The sequence below is a fragment of the Oncorhynchus gorbuscha genome, linkage group LG18 (genome assembly GCF_021184085.1).
Source record: "Oncorhynchus gorbuscha isolate QuinsamMale2020 ecotype Even-year linkage group LG18, OgorEven_v1.0, whole genome shotgun sequence".
In the NCBI taxonomy this organism is placed as follows: domain Eukaryota; kingdom Metazoa; phylum Chordata; class Actinopteri; order Salmoniformes; family Salmonidae; genus Oncorhynchus; species Oncorhynchus gorbuscha.
In genome coordinates this window covers 7,883,996-7,906,374 of record NC_060190.1, presented here as the reverse complement: position 1 = coordinate 7,906,374, position 22,379 = coordinate 7,883,996, and the positions used below count along the sequence as shown (strand labels likewise).

The following is a 22,379-nucleotide window of genomic DNA, read 5'->3' as shown; positions in this document are numbered from 1 at the left end:
AGAGAGATAGAGAGGGATAGAGAGATATAGAGGGAGGAACTGAGATATAGAGGGAGGGACTGAGATATAGAGGGAGTGAGATATAGAGGGAGGGACTGAGATATCGAGGGAGGGACTGAGATATAGAGGGAGTGGGAGGAAGGGAGGGAGGGAGAAAGAGAGGGACGGACTGAGATATAGAGGGAGGGACTGAGATATAGAGGGAGAGGGAGGGAAGAAGGGAGGGAGGGATTGAGATATAGAGGGAGGGGGAGGGACTGAGATATAGAGGGAGGGGGAGGGATGGAGGAAGAAGGAGAGGGAGGGACTGAGATATAGAGGGAGGGACTGAGATATCGAGGGAGGGACTGAGATATAGAGGGAGGGGGAGGAAGTGAGGGAGGGACTGAGGTATAGAGGGAGTTGGAGGAAGGGAGGGACTGACATATAGAGGGAGGAGCTGAGATATAGAGGGAGGGGGAGGAAGGGAGGGAGGGAGGGACTGAGATATAGAGGGAGAGGGAGGAAGGGAGGGACTGAGATATAGAGGGAGAGGGAGAAAGGGAGGGACTGAGATATTGAGGGAGGGGAGGAAGGGAGGGATGGACTGAGATATAGAGGGAGAGGGAGGAAGGGAGGGACTGAGATATAGAGGGAGGGGGAGGGAGGGAGAAAGAGAGGGAGGGACTGAGATATAAAGGGAGGGACTGAGATAAAGAGGGAGGGACTGAGATATAGAGGGTGGGACTGAGATATAGAGGGAGAGGGAGGGAGGAAGGGGAGGGATTGAGATATAGAGGGAGGGGGAGGGACTGAGATATAGATGGAGGGGGAGGGATGGAGGAAGAAAGAGAGGGAGATATAGAGGGAGGGACTGAGATATAAAGGGAGGGGGAGGAAGGGAGGGAGGGAGAAAGAAAGAGAGGGACTGAGATACAGAGGGAGGTACTGAGATATCGAGGGAGGGACTGAGATATAGAGGGAGGGGAGGAAGGGAGGGACTGAGATATAGAGGGAGGGGAGGAAGGGAGGGAGGGACTGAGATATAGAGGGAGGACTGAGATATAGAGGGTGAGGGAGGAAGGGAGGGAGGGACTGAGATATAGAGGGAGAAGGAGGAAGGGAGGGAGGGACTGGGATATAGAGGGAGAGGGATGAAGGGAGGGAGGGACTGAGATATAGAGGGTGTGGGAGGAAGGGAGGGAGGGACTGAGACATAGAGGGAGAGGGAGGAAGGGAGGGACTGAGATATAGAGGGAGAGGGAGGAAGGGAGGGACTGAGATATAGAGGGACAGGGAGGAAGGGAGGGTGGGACTGAGATATAGAGGGAGAGGGAGGAAGGGAGGGTGGGACTGAGATATAGAGGGAGAGGGAGGAAGGGAGGGAGGGACTGAGATATAGAGGGAGGGGAGGAAGGGAGGGAGGGACTGAGATATAGAGGGACATGGAGGATGGGAGGGAGGGACTGAGATATAGCGGGAGAGGGAGGAAGGGAGGGACTGAGATATTGAGGGAGGGGAGGAAGGGAGGGATGGACTGAGATATAGAGGGAGAGGGAGGGAGGGAGGGACTGAGATATAGAGGGAGGGGGAGAGAGGGACTGAGATATAGAGGGAGAGGGAGGGAGGAAGGGGAGGGATTGAGATATAGAGGGAGGGGGAGGGACTGAGATATAGAGGGAGGGACTGAGATATGAAGGGAGGGGAGGAGGGGAGGGAGGGAGAAAGAAAGAGAGGAACTGAGATATAGAGGGAGGGTTTGAGATATTGATGGAGGGGAGGAAGGGAGGGATGGAGGAAGAAAGAGAGGGAGGGACTGAGATACAGAGGGAGGGACTGAGATATAGAGGGAGGGAATGAGATATAGAGGGAGGGGAGGAATGGAGGGAGGGAGAAAGAGAGGGAGGGACTGAGATATAGAGGGAGGTACTGAGATATCGAGGGAGGGACTGAGATATAGAGGGAGAGGGAGGAAGGGAGGGACTGAGATATAGAGGGACAGGGAGGAAGGGAGGGAGGGACTGGGATATAGAGGGAGAGGGAGGAAGGGAGGGAGGGACTGAGATATAGAGGGAGAGGGAGGAAGGGAGGGAGGGTCTGAGATATAGAGGGAGGGGAGGAAGGGAGGGAGGGACTGAGACAGAGGGAGAGGGAGGAAGGGAGGGAGGGACTGAGCTATAGAGGGAGAGGGAGGAAGGGAGGGACTGAGACAGAGGGAGAGGGAGGAAGGGAGGGAGGGTCTGAGATATAGAGGGAGGGGAGGAAGGGAGGGAGGGACTGAGACAGAGGGAGAGGGAGGAAGGGAGGGACTGAGATATAGAGGGAGAGGGAGGAAGGGAGGGAGGAACTGAGATATAGAGGGACAGGGAGGAAGGGAGGGTGGGACTGAGATATAGAGGGAGAGGGAGGAAGGGAGGGAGGGACTGAGATATAGAGGGAGGGGAGGAAGGGAGGGAGGGACTGAGACAGAGGGAGAGGGAGGAAGGGAGGGACTGAGATATAGAGGGAGGGGGAGGGAGGGAGAAAGAGAGGGAGGGACTGAGATATAAAGGGAGGGACTAAGATAAAGAGGGAGGGACTGAGATATAGAGGGAGGGACTGAGATATAGAGGGAGAGGGAGGGAGGAAGGGAGGGATTGAGATATAGAGGGAGGGGAGGGACTGAGATATAGATGGAGGGGGAGGGATGGAGGAAGAAAGAGAGGGAGATATAGAGGGAGGGACTGAGATATAAAGGGAGGGGGAGGAAGGGAGGGAGGGAGAAAGAAAGAGAGGGACTGAGATACAGAGGGAGGTACTGAGATATCGAGGGAGGGACTGAGATATAGAGGGAGGGGGAGGAAGGGAGGGAGGGACTGAGATATAGAGGGAGGGGAGGAAGGGAGGGAGGGACTGAGATATAGAGGGTGTGGGAGGAAGGGAGGGACTGAGACATAGAGGGAGAGGGAGGAAGGGAGGGACTGAGATATAGAGGGAGAGGGAGGAAGGGAGGGAGGGACTGAGATATAGAGGGAGAGGGAGGAAGAGAGGGACTGAGATATAGAGGGACAGGGAGGAAGGGAGGGAGGGACTGAGATATAGAGGGACAGGGAGGAAAGGAGGGAGGGACTGAGATATAGAGGGAGAGGGAGGAAGGGAGGGAGGGACTGAGATATAGAGGGAGAGGGAGGAAGGGAGGGAGGGACAGATATAGAGGGAGAGGGAGGAAGGGAGGGAAGGACTGAGATATAGAGGGAGAGGGAGGAAGGGAGGGAGGGACTGAGATATAGAGGGACATGGAGGATGGGAGGGAGGGACTGAGATATAGCGGGAGAGGGAGGAAGGGAGGGACTGAGATATTGAGGGAGGGGAGGAAGGGAGGGATGGACTGAGATATAGAGGGAGAGGGAGGAAGGGAGGGACTGAGATATAGAGGGAGGGTGAGAGAGGGAGGGACTGAGATATAGAGGGAGGGACTGAGATATAGAGGGAGAGGGAGGGAGGAAGGGAGGGATTGAGATATAGAGGGAGGGGGAGGGACTGAGATATAGAGGGAGGGGAGGGATGGAGGAAGAAAGAGAGGGAGGGAGGGACTGAGATATAGAGGGAGGGACTGAGATATGAAGGGAGGGGAGGAAGGGAGGGAGGGAGAAAGAAAGAGAGGAACTGAGATATAGAGGGAGGGATTGAGATATTGAGGGAGGGGGAGGAAGGGAAGGGATGGAGGAAGAAAGAGAGGGAGGGACTGAGATACAGAGGGAGGGACTGAGATATAGAGGGAGGGACTGAGATATAGAGGGAGAGGGAGGAAGGGAGGGACTGAGATATAGAGGGACAGGGAGGAAGGGAGGGAGGGACTGGGATATAGAGGGAGAGGGAGGAAGGGAGGGAGGGACTGAGATATAGAGGGAGAGGGAGGAAGGGAGGCAGGGTCTGAGATATAGAGGGAGGGGAGGAAGGGAGGGAGGGACTGAGACAGAGGGAGAGGGAGGAAGGGAGGGAGGGACTGAGATATAGAGGGAGAGGGAGGAAGGGAGGGACTGAGACAGAGGGAGAGGGAGGAAGGGAGGGAGGGTCTGAGATATAGAGGGAGGGGAGGAAGGGAGGGAGGGACTGAGACAGAGGGAGAGGGAGGATGGGAGGGACTGAGATATAGAGGGAGAGGGAGGAAGGGAGGGAGGGACTGAGATATAGAGGGACAGGGAGGAAGGGAGGGTGGGACTGAGATATAGAGGGAGAGGGAGGAAGGGAGGGAGGGACTGAGATATAGAGGGAGGGGAGGAAGGGAGGGAGGGACTGAGACAGAGGGAGAGGGAGGAAGGGAGGGACTGAGATATAGAGGGACAGGGAGGAAGGGAGGGAGGGACTGAGATATAGAGGGAGAGGGAGCGAGGGAGGGAGGGACTGAGATGTAGAGGGAGGGGAGGAAGGGAGGGAGGGACTGAGACATAGAGGGAGGAAGGGAGGGACTGAGATATAGAGGGAGAGGGAGGAAGGGAGGGAGGGACTGAGATATAGAGGGAGAGGGAGGAAGAGAGGGACTGAGATATAGAGGGACAGGGAGGAAGGGAGGGAGGGACTGAGATATAGAGGGACAGGGAGGAAAGGAGGGAGGGACTGAGATATAGAGGGAGAGGGAGGAAGGGAGGGAGGGACAGATATAGAGGGAGAGGGAGGAAGGGAGGGAGGGACAGATATAGAGGGAGAGGGAGGAAGGGAGGGAAGGACTGAGATATAGAGGGAGAGGGAGGAAGGGAGGAACTGAGATATAGAGGGAGAGGGAGGAAGGGAGGTAGGGACTGAGATATAGAGGGAGAGGGAGGAAGGGAGGGAGGGACTGAGATATAGAGGGACAGGGAGGAAAGGAGGGAGGGACTGAGATATAGAGGGAGAGGGAGGAAGGGAGGGAGGGACTGAGATATAGAGGGAGAGGGAGGAAGGGAGGGAGGGACAGATATAGAGGGACATGGAGGATGGGAGGGAGGGACTGAGATATAGCGGGAGAGGGAGGAAGGGAGGGACTGAGATATTGAGGGAGGGGAGGAAGGGAGGGATGGACTGAGATATAGAGGGAGAGGGAGGAAGGGAGGGACTGAGATATAGAGGGAGGGTGAGAGAGGGAGGGACTGAGATATAGAGGGAGGGACTGAGATATAGAGGGAGAGGGAGGGAGGAATGGAGGGATTGAGATATAGAGGGAGGGGAGGGACTGAGATATAGAGGGAGGGGGAGGGATGGAGGAAGAAAGAGAGGGAGGGAGGGACTGAGATATAGAGGGAGGGACTGAGATATGAAGGGAGGGGAGGAAGGGAGGGAGGGAGAAAGAAAGAGAGGAACTGAGATATAGAGGGAGGGATTGAGATATTGAGGGAGGGGAGGAAGGGAAGGGATGGAGGAAGAAAGAGAGGGAGGGACTGAGATACAGAGGGAGGGACTGAGATATAGAGGGAGGGACTGAGATATAGAGGGAGAGGGAGGAAGGGAGGGACTGAGATATAGAGGGACAGGGAGGGAGGGAGGGACTGGGATATAGAGGGAGAGGGAGGAAGGGAGGGAGGGACTGAGATATAGAGGGAGAGGGAGGAAGGGAGGGAGGGGGTAGAGGGAGGGGAGGAAGGAGGGAGGGACTGAGACAGAGGGAGAGGGAGGAAGGGAGGGAGGGACTGAGATATAGAGGGAGAGGGAGGAAGGGAGGGACTGAGACAGAGGGAGAGGGAGGAAGGGAGGGAGGGTCTGAGATATAGAGGGAGGGGAGGAAGGGAGGGAGGGACTGAGACAGAGGGAGAGGGAGGATGGGAGGGACTGAGATATAGAGGGAGAGGGAGGAAGGGAGGGAGGGACTGAGATATAGAGGGACAGGGAGGAAGGGAGGGTGGGACTGAGATATAGAGGGAGAGGGGGAGGAAGGGAGGGAGGGACTGAGATATAGAGGGGGAGGGGAGGAAGGGAGGGAGGGACTGAGACAGAGGGAGAGGGAGGAAGGGAGGGACTGAGATATAGAGGGACAGGGAGGAAGGGAGGGACTGAGATATAGAGGGAGAGGGAGCGAGGGAGGGAGGGACTGAGATGTAGAGGGAGGGGAGGAAGGGAGGGAGGGACTGAGACATAGAGGGAGAGGGAGGAAGGGAGGGACTGAGATATAGAGGGAGAGGGAGGAAGGGAGGGAGGGACTGAGATATAGAGGGAGAGGGAGGAAGAGAGGGACTGAGATATAGAGGGACAGGGAGGAAGGGAGGGAGGGACTGAGATATAGAGGGACAGGGAGGAAAGGAGGGAGGGACTGAGATATAGAGGGAGAGGGAGGAAGGGAGGAGGGACTGAGATATAGAGGGAGAGGGAGGAAGGGAGGGAGGAACTGAGATAGAGGGAGAGGGAGATGAGATAGAGGGAGAGGGAGGAAGGGAGGGGGACTGAGATATAGAGGGAGAGGGAGGAAGGGAGGAACTGAGATATAGAGGGAGAGGGAGGAAGGGAGGAACTGAGATATAGAGGGAGAGGGAGGGAGGTAGGGACTGAGATATAGAGGGAGAGGGAGGAAGGGAGGGAGGGACTGAGATATAGAGGGAGAGTGAGGAAGGGAGCGAGGGACTGAGATATAGAGGGAGAGGGAGGAAGGGAGGGAGGGACTGAGATATAGAGGGAGAGGGAGGAAGGGAGGGAAGAGGTTGGAGATATAATGCAGACACCCAGATGACCAGACAAAACCAGAAACCAGAGATAAGGGAGTTGAACTTCCACCCGTCTGACAACGACGACTCAAGTTCAGCCGGGCAAACACACCTGGCAGACGCTATCGCATGCAGACACAGACACACACAGACACACACAGACACACACATACACACAGACACAGACACACAGAGACACACAGAGACACACACAGACACACACACTCACACACACACGCACACACACACAAACTCACACACACAAACTCACACACACACACACACACACACACACACACACACACACACACACACACACACACACACACACACACACACACACACACACACACACACACACACACACACACACACACACACACACACACACACACACACACACACACACACACACACACACGGACACACACACACACACACACACTCACACACACACACACTCACACTCACACTCACACACAAACACACTCCCACACTCACACACATGCGTAACGTTCTATGGGTGGCGATGATATTCCAAGACAATGAGGTGTCATAGTTTGTATATTAACTGCAAGTGTGTGTGTGCGTGCGTGCGTTCGTGTGTATGTGTGATGAATGTTTGCATGTGTGAGTGTCATCCCAAACTAAATACCTTAGGTCTTTAGGTAAACAACCAACAATTCCATAAATGTATGTAATACTATTTATTTTTCATTTTTTTCAAGACAAAATGGCTGAGTGTAGAGAATAACGCAGTCAACCGTTGTTGAAAAGAAGAGTGGCATCTCCAAACGAACTAGAACTCAACAGAAGAGAGTAGAATTCCCAGAAACTGAGTGGTGTGGTCAATGACATTTGGTCATTAAAAATACATGTTAAAAACATCAGATATTCAACAAGAGAGAGAAAATGTATTGATTCCTGCTGTGTGTGACTCTGTTTTCAACAAAGTTGTGTATAGTCATAATAAATAGGGACGTTCACTGTCGGAGGCCAAGTTCAAGTTCAGTTCAGAATAATCAGCGTTGAGAACAGACAGGGGAAAAAAGGCTGGAAACCCTAAACGTACCAACGTAGCATTGTCATGTACACAAAACATGTAGCCTACTTTACTGTACCAGCTCAAGTAGGCTTTTCTTTTCCCACCCCAATCATTTCTGTTTTCATTAGAAATGTTTTGCAAGTGAGATTTACCACTTTAAAAAACCCATGAAGCACCATGTACGGTTTAGCAATGAAAAATAGATTCAAAATAAAACCCCTAAATTGATTTCCAGATTCATGTCCTTTTTAAATCAATTGACTGCATAATGACTGGAATAGTTCTTCATTCATTGATGTGACTGGAATGTGGTCAGGCGGTCGAGAGGAACGGACAGTAGAAAGTTACACTACCGAGAACCCAACAATAGCTTGTGTTACTGCATATAAAATGACAGGAGAGGAAAAAACAGTTTAAAAACTAAAATAAAAGACATATACAACCCCCTGTGTTGCCATGTTGTGGCACATTCCGACAGTACTGCTTGAGAAAGCCATTACATGGCTCCTCTTATCCATAGAACGCCACAGCGTTTCAATTTTCAAAAACCTACTTAATTTTTGTTCAAGCGTACAAATTATTCACACTATAATAGTATTATCCTGCCAAATTAAGAAAATATATACGGTGGCAGCTGGTTGGTCATTTTTTCTTCAACTACTGAGAAGAGTACATTGGGACCTTTTAAAGAGAACAAGCGAACAGTTAAAAATACAGGCTTCAACATAAATACTACATAAATGCCTACGCTAAGTGAACATTAATTTCAAATACCATTCTAAATACGGGAACAAGTAGACCGTAAATGTGTATTTTAGCATAAGGAACATGAGTGTGCATTTTCCTATGTTTTTAAAAAGTTCTCTCTCTATATTCACATATAATCCTAAAATCTCTCGCCGATGAGAATGTTGTTTAACCTGAAGACCTGTGTAGCAAAAAGGCAAAAAGATGAGTCATGTTCGTTTCGTATTCATAATATAGTGATACAATCTTGAGCATAACCATCAAGATTTAACGAGAAACCCCAAAAATATCATCAAAACAAACTTAAATAAAGTCTCCCCTAAAGATATTGAAGTGTTACATTAAAAAACAGAGTTTATTTATTCATTTTTATAAAAATTTGTAGTAGGAAAAAAACCTTGCCCTTTTTGAGCAGCAAGGTTTCTTTCTTTCATTCTGAAGCAGGAGGGAGTATGGCGGTTCCTGCATTGATACTGTATTACCCAGAGGCCCCAAAAACTGCTAGGCCCCCTGGGAAACAAAATGGCTGGCGACGGCTTGTCGTTTCACTCTTATCTGCATGAAGCAATGACACCACATCAATCGGTCTGCATTAGAGCAAAGATTTCCCTTCAGTGTCCACCTGTAAACTGGGAAAATTGAACAGTGCACATATTTCATCCTGGGAAAAGTCCCAGTTCTTATTATTTTATACTCAACCGACTGTACCTCCGATTAGAGAGACAGATACAGGATCCAAGGCAGAGTGAGAAGTGCTTTACCAACAACATTATGAAAGGGGGGTTGATGTAAGTCTGTCAAATCAAAAGAACAGCGGTGAGGTCTAACATGTCACCTCAAAGAGCACAAACCCACGTGAAAGATTCAAATGATGTAAAAATCGAGCGGGGGATGTGTTTTACTGAATACACTTCTCAAAATTGTTCTTAAATTTAAAAAAAAATGAATTTCCAATATCAATTAGTTTAAGAGGCAACATTTCAACTTTTAGGAAATCTGATATAACATGTGGAAAAAAAGAAATAAGAGCTTATTAAAAAGCTTATAATGCATTTAGAAATCTGGTCATTCCTTGCCCCCAACCCCAACCCCCTTTCAAAATCAGCCTGACATGTCAGAACTAAGAAAAACAAGTCTTCAGGTGCCCAGCCGCCACAGCAACACACTGTCATGGCCGACTCACCGAAGATCCCAGCAACAAGGACAACAAGGACAACAACATAGTTTTGTGCTACTTACAAAAAACTGTAAAACCTTTCATTTCAAAACAAAACACATTATGAGCTTAAGTTTACAGAATTATAACAACTCATTATTACATTTAGTACCCCTATGTAAGGTACCAAACAAACACAAATAAAACCCTTTATATAAACACCACATAATCCCCAAAATAGCATGTAGCTAATATGCCAGTAAACAGAATGAGCATCTGAAGTATATTATACAATGAGTCAGGCAGATAAAATAATTTACCAGAAATATATATTTTTTGTTTCAACTGGTTCCTTGTGTTTCGCTGGGTCACGGAGGACGATGTCATATTGTACAGGCGCTTGATGCAAGAACCTGTTTATTTCCCGTTGAACACATGTCCGCTAGCTATCATTTGTAGCTGAATCTCCGAGCTTATAGCAAAAAGGAGGATTAACTAATGCAGGTCAAATATTCCAAGGCACAATTTTTTTGCTTTTTCAAACGATAACTCTTCATTTCAAATTGACCACCACTATATCTTCTAAAAGAAAATGTTATGTTGCTAAGTGGCTACCGTTTCCTAGGCAAACCCAATTGATATTTTTAACCCAGGAATGGACAGAAAATATTTTTAAAAGACCAGTCAAAATTTGACCCTGCTTTTTGTAGTTCAGGGTTAGACCATTCACACTGCCCACCATGTTTCCAACACCAAACTGTACAAGATATGTAAAACAGTACGTATATGCAGCATGGGGGTTTTCTTCCTCTTATCGTTTTCTTTTTTTAAAATCAAAAGTACCAACCAACAGCAACACGATTACAACCAACCAACCAATGAAGGACAATTTTATCTAAGTAGCCAAAACACACTGAGCATGCCGTCCAGATACAAAAGTACAAAACATGTCAATTATTGCACAATAGAAAGGCTCAAACGTTTTTGTGTCCGATGCAATAGTATTGCCCCAAATATGGATCAGCTTTTTCAAAGGTACCGGGTTTCTGACTGGTGTCTAACCCCTGTCAGTCTCCTCAGCTTTTGCCATGATTCAGCGAATCAGGGAGCTGCCCTGCCTCCCCTACTCAGTCTTAATTTCCAGGGTGGTTGGCATGGGATGATCGCTGTGCCACTTCTTCATGTGTTTCTCTAGAGTGCTGTACACACTGAAAGGCATGTGGCAGATTTCACATTTATAAACATCCTTGCCCATCTGGCCGTGGGTCTTCATGTGGCGAGTGAGCTTGCTGCTCTGGGCGCAGGCGTAGCTGCACAGGTCACACTTGTAGGGCCTCTCTCCTGTGTGGCTGCGCCGGTGCACTGTCAGGTTGCTGCAGTTCTTGAAGATCTTGCCGCAGTACTCGCATGTGTCACTCCGCCGGCTGCCATCCTTGGAGCTGGGGCGCCCGCCGCTCCCTGACAGGTGGGGGGTGCTGGCCCCACTCCCCGTCCCGCTGTGACCCGAGGCCCCGCAGCCGCCATCCAGCTCCTCGGGAGGCGTGGAGTAGCGCAGGCTGCCGTTCTCGGAGGAGTGCTCGGAGGATGTGGCGAAGGGCGATTGTCTGGTGGAGTACTCTCCAAAGCTGAGTAAGGGGTCCTTGAGTTGTCGGGAGGCGGCATAGCCGGCCAGCCACTGGGAGTAGACGTTATCTGTGTTGGGGATGGTGGGCGTGGGAGGATCCAGTTCTTTCTCCACCTTGATACGCTTGGTCATGGTGCTGAGGGACCCGGGGCTCCCTATCAGGAGCTTCCTGGTCAGGGTCTCATTAGAGAGAGGACCCAGGCCATTGGCCGTTGGGGTGGTGCCACAGACCTCATCGGCCCGGTCCGACTCCAGTGCCATGTCCTCTTCACAGGCGTCCCGGGGAGTGCTCCGTCTGTGGGGATGGGAGTGGGGGTGGAGGGCCTGGCTGTTCTGGTGGTGCCGGGCCCCTTCCAACAGCAGGCTGAAATGATAATCATTCTTCTCACCTTCTTCAGTCTCCATCTCCTCCTCTGCCTCCTCTCCTTCTTCCTCCTCTTCCTCCTCTTCTTCCTCATCTCCCTCCTCCTCTTCATCTCCCTCCTCCTCCTCTTCTTCTTCTTCCTCCTCCTCACCATTCTCAAGCAGCCCGTTGTTCTCGCTCTTGAACTTTGCCACCACGGACTTGAGGGCGCTGGTAGCGGTGCCCACTAGGGCGCTGGTGCCTGGGTCGGGTGAGCTGGCGGTGGACAGGCCGTCATCCGACTTGGAAATGAGGGAGTTCTTCTGAGAGTGCGTCTTCATGTGGCGCTTCAGCTTGCTGGCCTGGGTGCAGGCGTGGTTGCACAGGTGGCATTTGTAGGGCTTCTCTCCTGTGTGGCTGCGCCGGTGCACGATCAGGTTGCTCTGGAACTTGAAGGTCTTCCCGCAGAACTCGCACGACTTGGCCTTGAGCGGCGTGGTAGGCTGGGCCGGGTTGGGGGTGGAGCGGAAGCCGGACGAGGGCGACTGGGAGGTGGAGAGGGGAGGCGTGGCTGAGAAGGGGGGCTTAGAGCCCGGCTGGAAGGGCTGCAGCAGCCGTTGCATAGGGCTGGGGTTGTTGGGCGACAGGGGTGGGGAGGCCCCTGTGGGGTTACCCGCCAGCTCCCGCAGTCTCCTTGAGAAGTCCATGGCGGGCGGTGGTTCCAGGACCACTGAGTTGAGCCGCATCACCCTGTCGAAGGCGCTTGGGTGATGGGTGGCCAGCGCCAGGTTCTCCGGACTCAGGTGGTGCCGTGGAGGCGGACTAAACAGAGGAGGCGTCCGGGGGTAGCGTCCCTCGTGGGGGACAGAGGCGGCCCCTTCCCGGCCAGACCCGGACCCAGGCAATCTCAGCAGACTGAAGGGGCTCCCATCGGCCAGGTGGACACCGTGGAGGGGGGGATGGGAGGTGCAGTCACCCCCCATCCCGGGCGGGGCGGCTACCCTGGGGGTGAGGGGGCTGCCTGGCTCGCTCTCCAGATAGATGTGGAAGCCGTGGGTGTTCTGGGCGTGCTGGAGCAGGAACCAGGCACTGATGAACGGATGCTTGCAGGTTGTACATGTGTAACTACTGGGCTCATCCTTGTCTGTGAATAGGAGAGAGAAAGAAGAAGGGTTACTTGACTGAAAGAGAATGAGGACCTCTAGGATTGCTAGACCGTGATACTTCATATTTCAGTTCGACAACAAAGATATCCATTGTCTTTGATAAATAATTCAGCTTCAGTTTTTACCAGCTTAATTAATACACTGAGATTTAAACATACATTCAATTACACAGCCCATCTAAACAACACCAGCAACGAGATCTCAATCAGTGTATACAATTTACACAGACAAGGAGGTAATTAGGAATATTTTAAACAATAATTGAATTTCAATGGCCCTTGCACGATGACCTGAGATTTGCCTGACAATGCGTTTGTAATCTCGTTAAACACACTCAACCATCCTCCATAGATGTGTTTAGAGAATTAGAGGGGCTAAAGTAGAACATGTGTCTAATGCTGACACATTTACATTTCACATTTTCGTCATTTAGCAGATACTGCAAAGTCAGAGCTAGTAAGGGGGGAAAAAAGTGAATGAAATACATATTATGTATTATAAAATATATTTGGATTTGTTTAACACTTTTTTTGGTTACTACATGATTCCACATGTGTTATTTCATAGTGTTGATGTCTTTACTATTATTCTACAATGTTTTGTTTTGACTGGTTGACTGGTACTGTATATATATATATATATATATAGTGGGGCAAAAAAGTATTTAGTCAGCCACCAATTGTGCAAGTTCTATCACTTAAAAAGATGAGATAGGCCTGTAATTTTCATCATAGGTACACTTCAACTATGACAGACAAAATGAGAAAAGAAATCCAGAAAATCACATTGTAGGATTTTTTATGAATTTATTTGCAAATTATGGTGGAAAATACGTATTTGGTCAATAACAAAAGTTTCTCAATACTTATACTCAATACCTAATACTTGTTATATACCCTTTGTTGGCAATGACAGAGGTCAAACGTTTTCTGTAAGTCTTCACAAGGTTTCCACACACTGTTTCTGGTATTTTGGCCCATTCCTCCATGCAGATCTCCTCTAGAGCAGTGATGTTTTGGGGCTGTTGCTGGGCAACATGGACTTTCAACTTCCTCCAAAGATTTTCTATGGGGTTGAGATCTGGAGACTGGCTAGGCCACTCCAGGACCTTGAAATGGTTCTTGCAAAAGCACTCCTTCGTTGCCCGGGCGGTGTGTTTGGGATCATTGTCCTGCTGAAAGACCCAGCCATGTTTCATCTGCTATGCCCTTGCTGATGGAAGGAGGTTTTCACTCAAAATCTTCTTCTGTATCATCCAAATGCTCTCTAGCAAACTTCAGACGGGCCTGGATATGTACTGGCTCAAGCAGGGGGACACGTCTGGCACTGCATTATTTGGTGGCATAGTGTGTTACTGGTGGTAGGCTTTGTTACTTTGGTCCCAGCTCTCTGCAGGTCATTCACTAGGTCCCCCCGTGTGGTTCTGTGATTTTTGCTCACCGTTCTTGCGAAACACAAAACACTATGCCCAAGGCGTGACACTCATTTTGTCTGTCATAGTTGAAGTGTACCTAAATTACAGGCCTCTCTCATCTTTTTAAGTGGGAGAACTTGCACAATTGGTGGCTGACTAAATACTTTTTTACCCACTGTGTATATATATATATAAAAAAATGTTTAAAAAAATATATAGTTTCTAAAAGAAAACACAAAAAGGAGAGTGCCAGGGAATGATTTGAAAATGCATTTCATGTATTATTATTCTATTTGGGATAGTTTCATGGTTTACAGCTTGATTTGAAATCCTCTCAGGTGAATAGAAAAGAAGAATAGAGAAAGGAGAAGTGAGATATGCAAAGTAGCACATTCTCTACACCACTCCTCAAATGTGCCTCTTCTCCTTCATCTCTGCTTTCGTTTCTTCTCTCCTTTTGTTTCTTATCCTTTTTTTGTTTGTTTTGTTTGATCTGTCTGTCAGGCAGGCAGGCAGGCAGGCAGGCAGGCAGGCAGGCAGGCAGGCAGGCAGGCAGGCAGGCAGGCAGGCAGGCAGGCAGGCAGGCAGGCAGGCAGGCAGGCAGGCACTTAACCAAAAACACAAATGTGCTGCCAGCTATAAAGATTAGCCATTGCTAAGATGGTGGACGGAGCAGAAGCCCAGCCTTGCTGTACCCCACTGTGGCTGTCGAGGCTAGGGGTGAGGAGGACACTGTGCAGGCTGGGCTCCCGCTGCTAGAGCAGCCTGAAGGAGGAGAAGAAGAATGTGGTGAAAAACAGATTTTCACGTGTCGGCCTCCCTGCCACCCTGGCACTCTCATGACAATCCCACTTAAAGAGTCACTCTTTGATATGTCAATGATATAACTATACCCATTGATCCATTCATCCCTCAGCTTTATAGCAAACTGAGTGGGGCTGCAGTTTTGTTGTTTTTCGAATCAAGGGTTGGGCCTTTAAAGGCCAGCAAGCAACAGGGAAATGTGCATACAATCAAAGGCAGCTCCACAGAACCTTTTTTTTACTGAAAAGAGATCTGGGGGGCTGGCAAATTATGGATCATTACAATCTGCAAAAATTACAGTTAATTGCTGCCACCTGCAAGGGGCTCTGACCTCCTATGGATTTTTTCCGTCATAAAAAAGGCAATTTGCCCACGTTCTGCCTTTCCACATATACTCACATATAAAAATGCACTGCGTTTTTGGGGGTCATTATATTGGCTGAAGTAGTGACGGTACAGCAGCCTCTCCTTCACTGCAGCCGACGTGAGTAAAACATTTAAACATGTTAACCCTCGCAAGGCTGCAGGCCCAGACGGCATCCCCAGCCGCGTCACCAGAACATGCGTAGACCAGCTGGCTGGTGTGTTTACAGACATATTCAATCAATCCTTATCCAAGTCTGCTGTTCCCACATGCTTCAAGAGGGCCACCATTGTTCCACCATTGTGCTTACGGCCCCAATAGGTACACAGACGACGCAATCGCAACCACACTGCCCTAACCCATCTGGACAAGAGGAATACCTATGTGAGAATGCTGTTCATCGACTACAGCTCAGCATTTGACATCATAGTACCCTCCAAACGCGTCATCAAGCTCGAGACCCTGGGTCTCGACCCCGCCCTGTGCAACTGTTTCCTGGACTTCCTGACGGGCCGCCCCCAGGTGGTGAGGGCAGGTTACAACATCTCCACCCCGCTGATCCTCAACACTGGGGCCCCACAAGGGTGCGTTCTGAGCCCTCTCCTGTACTCCCTGTTCACCGACGACTGCGTGGCCATGCATGCCTCCAACACAATCATCAAGTTTGCAGACGACACTACAGTGGTAGTCTTGATTACCAACAACGACGGGACGGCCTACAGGGAGGAGGTGAGGGCCCTCGGAGTGTGGTGTCAGGAAAATAACCTCACACTCAACGTCAACAAAACAAAGGAGATGATCGTGGACTTCAGGAAACAGCAGAGGGAGCAGCCCCCTATCCACATCAACGGACAGTGGAGAGGGTGGAAAGTTTAAAGTTTCCCGGCGTACACATCACGGACAAACTGAAATGGTCCACCCACACAGACAGCTCCTCTTCAACCTCAGTAGGCTGAAGAAATTCGGCTTGTCACCAAAAGCACTCACAAACTTTTCCAGGTGCACAATCGAGAGCATCCTGTCGGGCTGTATCACCGCCTGGTACGGCAATTGCTCCGTCCACAACCGTAAGGCTCTCCAGAGGGTAGTGAGGTCTGCACAATGCATCACCAGGGGCAAACTACCTGCCCTACAGGACACCTACATGACCCGATGTCACAGGAAGGCCATAAAGATCATCAAGGACAACGAACACAAGACAACACGTGCCACCCTACAGTCTCCCTATGTGGGGAAACTGATGTTGTTGAAAAGGACGAGGCAGGAGGAGAACGGCTCACGTGGCGTATACACCTTCTCTTCCTCTGAGGCCTACACCTGTCTATCTGTCGGAGGAGGATCGAGGCACACGCGTGGGGTATACACCTTCTCTTCCTCTGAGGCCTACACCTGTCTATCTGTCGGAGGAGGATCGAGGCACACGCGTGGGGTATACACCTTCTCTTCCTCTGAGGCCTTCATCTGTCTATCTGTCGGAGGAGGATCGAGGCACACGCGTGGGGTATACACCTTCTCTTCCTCTGAGGCCTTCATCTGTCTATCTGTCGGAGGAGGATTGAGGCACACGCGTGGGGTAGCGTGGCGTGAAGGTGCCAGACGTGAAGGTGCCATTCGTAATGGCTGCCTGAGACGACAGTCGTGAAGGACAGCGGAGCGCCACAACACGGCCGGCCCCTAAATTATTTGCCTATACATCAAAAACACCCGTCTCTCGCTGTGCAATCATCTGGTCCAGATGACGTTTGAAACCTCCCTGCTCACGAGACGACAACACAGAACAGGGTGGATAATTGATGCCCTCGTCATATTGATTGGCACCGAGCCGGACCAATGTGACGTACCCATTCCCAACCGCCTGTCCGGCAGACACTAAACAACAAAAAGAATATATCTAAATTGGCCTTGACTAGACTATGGGTGCTTCTCAAATGTCACTCTATTCCCTATATAGTATTGACCAGGGCCCATAGGGGGCCATTTGGCACGCAGCCTATCCCTCTCTAATGATCCCGGCTCAAAGGGAAGGACAGCGTGTGAGGAAGCAGAGAAACACGTCCTGACAGGGCATTTGATGGCCTTGAAGATTATAAAAAGGGAAGGAATATTTGAGCTTGGGGGAATTATCTTCTAAAATCGTCTCCAATGGAAAGAAAAAGAAGAGAACCCGTTCAGCGAACGGTCTCCAGATTCTAGAAGCTCTAAAGCTAAAACTAAGTCGAGGTCCCTTTGAAATAGGACCAGGAGAGGAGAGACTGGGCTGAAACCAAGGCTGGGGAGAAGGCTTACGGAGATAGGGGGGAGGGGAGGAGAGAGAGAGAGAGGGAGAGAGAGAGAGAGAGAGAGAGAGAGAGAGAGAGAGAGAGAGAGAGAGAGAGAGAGAGAGAGAGAGAGAGAGAGAGAGAGAGAGAGAGAGAGAGAGAGAGAGAGAGAGATTAGACCCAACCAAATCACGAGAAAACAAAAAGATAATTACTTGACACATTGGAAAGAATTAACAAAAAAACAGAGCAAACTAGAATGCTATTTGGCCCTACACAGAGAGTACACAGCGGCAGAATACCTGACCACTGTGACTGACACAAAATTAAGGAAAGCTTTGACTATGTACAGACTCGGTGAGCATAGCCTTCCATCACAGTGAGAGAGAGAAAGAGAGAGAGTGAGTGAGTGAGTGAGTGAGTGAGTGAGTGAGTGAGTGAGTGAGTGAGTGAGTGAGTGAGTGAGTGAGTGAGTGAGAGAGAGAGAGAGAGAGAGAGAGAGAGAGAGAGAGAGAGAGAGAGAGAGAGAGAGAGAGAGAGAGAGAGAGAGAGAGAGAGAGAGAGTGAGAGAGAGAGAACGAAAAGAGGAATAACAGAAAAAGAGGATAACAAGCCTACCAAGGACATTGCAGCCTGTCGCAACACAAAGCAGAAGAGGTCTATTGCAGCCTCTTTCTCTGTACAATGCACTGCTATCACCAGAGAATATGATCCGCAGCCATGCAAAGAGCACAAGGACAAATGTTAAACAACAAGATATTGCCCATATGGCCCATTCGGCAGGATCACATTTATTCCAATACTGTCTCAGCCAGTCAGACAGAAGGAGACAAGGCCGGGCTAGACAAAGCAATAGTGATGGGATGATTATAAACAGTCTAGTCTAGGGAGGTGCTGCAGCCTGCAGCCACTTTGTACATGCAGATCCAGACCCTCTCATTGTTCCCCTGCTGCAATATGCACCTCCACACCCCCTACTCCCAACCCTCCGCCCCTGTACACTAGTGTCAGTCCCAGACAGACCCCCTCCGCCCCAACTGAACCCCTACCATTGAAACACAGCGACAGACAAACAACCGCCATTGGCTACAATCAACAATGACCTTGAACCCTGATGTAACAAGTTCACAATGCCACGGTAACAACAAAGTCCCCACGCCAACTTTCTACTGTTCCTGCAACTACTTGACTTTTCCACCATTTTGTTTTGTTCTTGACCAACCCCTGCTAAGTCTCTCCCTCCTCCTCCTGACCGTCCCAACTGGCTCTCGCAGATATCGGTCATTGATTTAATGGAGGAATGTTGTTATAGGCTTAGCAAGGCACCAGAGGAGGAGAGAGAGAGCCAGGAGAACACTGTATGTCAGCTCAGCCATTTTGGACTTCCACCTGAAGAGTGATTATACTAATAACGGTCCCTGCCAATATTCCTAAGTGTTTCTGGGTGTTGGTAGGAGTGATCGGGGAGGATATGGACACCTCTTCAGAGTGCTGTGATAGAAAGTGTTAATGTGACTACGAGTCTGTTCATGTCATTTGTGGATTCATGGACAGAGACTGGTGATGGAGCAGGATGGGGGGTCCAGTCTGCCATTAGCCATCCCATGTGTGTGTGTCTGTGTGTGTGTGTGTGTGTGTGTGTGTGTGTGTGTGTGTGTGTGTGTGTGTGTGTGTGTGTGTGTGTGTGTGTGTGTGTGTGTGTGTGTGTGTGTGTGTGTGTGTGTGTGTGTGTGTGTGTGTGTGTGTGTGTCTGCCCTCTCTCCATCAGTATTCACCCCAAAGCGGAGGGTCTCAGCTGGTCGCGGCCCTGCTCTCTCTCACACTCACACGCACACGCACACGCACACGCACACGCACACGCACACACACACACACACACACACACACACACACACACACACACACACACACACACACACACACACACACACACACACACACACTCACACACTGTTGCCTTTGTCCCAGGCCAGACTACTTTGTGGTGCACTGAGCCACTGGCCACCAACAAAGAGCCTGTCTGACCAACACTTGTTCTGAAACAAAGCCTGATGCAGGAAATGCGGCTTACCAACGAGAAAACACAGTGAGGGAGAAGAGAGAAGGGGAGAGCTAACCGTGTTCTAAGAAACAGTCCGTCCGGGGATTCCAGGTTTGAAAAACAGACATTAGTGTGGCAACAGCAAGGTTCAGTCAGACTGCTAACCCACTGACTACACACATCAAACGGAAAGGAAAGAAGAGAGTCTGAGAGAAAGAAAAAGAAAAAGAAAGAGTTCGAGCGAGCGAGGGTGCAGAAAAAGACAGACTAGACACATCACAAGGAAAGAAAAGAGTCAGAGAGAGAGAGAGATCGAGACAGAAAGAAAGAACTTGGCTGGCAGGAAGGGAGATTTACTGTGGGATAACTGACTACGTGAAGCCTGGTGGTCTTTGGTTTGGGCTCTAGCTCTGTCTAGCTGTGTACTGTGCCAGTAAGAAATGTGTTCTGTGTTGGTTCAATTCTCAAATCACTTTCATACTTATTACCTTTCCACAGTCATGAAAGATGATAGGAGCAGCCAGAACCAGGACTGTGTTTCTCTGACCCACTAGAACCATTAGAGACAGATGATAGGAGCAGCCAGAACCAGGACTGTGTTTCTCTGATCCACTAGAACCATTAGAGACAGATGATAGGAGCAGCCAGAACCAGGACTGTGTTTCTCTGACCCACTAGAACCATTAGAGACAGATGATAGGAGCAGCCAGAACCGGGACAGTGTTTCTCTGATCCACTAGAACCATTAGAGACAGATGATAGGAGCAGCCAGGACCTGGACTGTGTTTCTCTGACCCACTAGAACCATTAGAGACAGATGATAGGAGCAGCCAGAACCAGGACTGTGTTTCTCTGACCCACTAGAACCATTAGAGACAGATGATAGGAGCAGCCAGGACCTGGACTGTGTTTCTCTGACCCACTAGAACCATTAGAGACAGATGATAGGAGCAGCCAGGACCTGGACTGTGTTTCTCTGACCCACTAGAACCATTAGAGACAGATGATAGGAGCAGCCAGGACCTGGACTGTGTTTCTCTGACCCACTAGAACCATTAGAGACAGATGATAGGAGCAGCCAGAACCGGGACAGTGTTTCTCTGACCCACTAGAACCATTAGAGACAGATGATAGGAGCAGCCAGAACCGGGACAGTGTTTCTCTGATCCACTAGAACCATTGGAGACAGATGATAGGAGCAGCCAGAACCAGGACTGTGTTTCTCTGACCCACTAGAACCATTAGAGACAGATGGCTACAGAGGACAAATTCACTGTATGCACACACTGCACAATAGACAGAGCAGAGAGGGAGAGACTAAAAGTGTGCCTGTCTGATTGTGTGTTCTTCTAAGAGTCTCAGTGTGTGTGAATTCCATTCATATATGAGTGTGTGTGTTTTCTGTGTGTGTGTGTGTAATGTGTCTGTCCGATGTCTGTTTCCTTTCCCGCCCAATGGACCTCTCCATCTCCAGTCGGTTGAACTCTGTTTGAACTGACCAGAAAGGGCATCCATCCATCGACATGACCTCCTGTCTCTCCCTATAGCCCAGTCAGAGGGCTCCGCGCTCGGGCATCTCTCGGTCCGACTGCCCCTGTAATGGGTCTGGTCTGTTTGTTCTCCCCTGTAGATCATTATATGCTATCTTCTGCTTACTGAGAGCTGTGTGTGTGTGTGTGTGTGTGTGTGTGTGTGTGTGTGTGTGTGTGTGTGTGTGTGTGTGTGTGTGTGTGTGTGTGTGTGTGTGTGTGTGTGTGTGTGTGTGTGTGTGTGTGTGTGTGTGTGTGTGTGTGTGTGTGTGTGTGCGTGCGTGCGGTCATAAGAAAGACATAATGGTACAGTATATAGACCCCTGGGTCATGAGGTTTAAACCAGTACAGTTAACGAGCCAATCAATTACATAACGTAAACATTTGCATGAGACATGGTCTATTGTGGACAATGATAATGTCCTTAGTATTGTCATTGTTAACAATTGCGTCCTTAAAGTCAAGCAGAGTGGATGGACAACATAAATGAAAGGAGATATCAGGGAAACAACAGACCCCAGACGACTTCCCAGGCGGCCTCGGCTGTGTATCTTAGGGAGAGAGAGCAGAGATGAACAATGCTGAAAGACTAGACATTAGAGACTAGAGTGGACGTATGGATTGCTCATTGGAAACACACACAGCTTTGCTGATATCAATGAGGGAATAGCTGTAAATAGGCCCAGACGGGGTTGAGAGAAGGAGAGAAGAAGAGGAGGAGAAGAGGGGGAGAGGGTGTTTAGGGTAGGGGGGTAGTAGGGGTTAGGGCTAGGGGGCATCTACAGGCAGGGACCTGCAGAATGGCGAGGCCACGAGAAGCTGGAAGGCTGGGAGGATACACAACACACACACACACAACTCTCTCCACTCCCACTGTGTGTGAGAGGATCCCTCCAGGCTGAGCAAACACTTCTGTCTGTCTGGTTCCGGTGTCTCACTCAATTCAATTCAAAGGGTTTTATTGTCATGGGAAACATATGTTTACATTGCCAAAGCAAGTGAACTAGATCATAAACAAAAGTGAAATAAACAATAAAAAATGAACAGTAAACAATACACTTCATTTCCACATTTCAAAGAAATAGAGACATTTCATATTATTGTCTACAAGTATATGCAGTGTTGTAATGATGTGCAAATAGTTAAAGTACACAAGTGAAAATAAATAAACATAAATATGGGTTGTATTTACAATGGTGTTTGTTCTTCACTGGTTGCCCTTTTCTTGTGGCAACAGGTTACAAATGTTGCTGCTGTGATGG

At 49.6% G+C, this 22,379-nt stretch overlaps 1 protein-coding gene across 1 annotated transcript in view; it reads right to left on the bottom strand.

The window, feature by feature from the left end:
- Positions 1–7,318: 7,318 nt before the first annotated feature.
- The window catches only part of LOC124003477 (B-cell lymphoma/leukemia 11A-like), a 63,894-nt gene continuing 48,833 nt past the window's right edge, over positions 7,319–22,379 (bottom strand). The window contains exon 3 of the mRNA XM_046311758.1: positions 7,319–12,685. Coding sequence (XP_046167714.1) covers positions 10,698–12,685 — 1,988 coding nt within the window. The 3' untranslated portion in view covers positions 7,319–10,697. The remainder of the gene's footprint in view (positions 12,686–22,379) is intronic.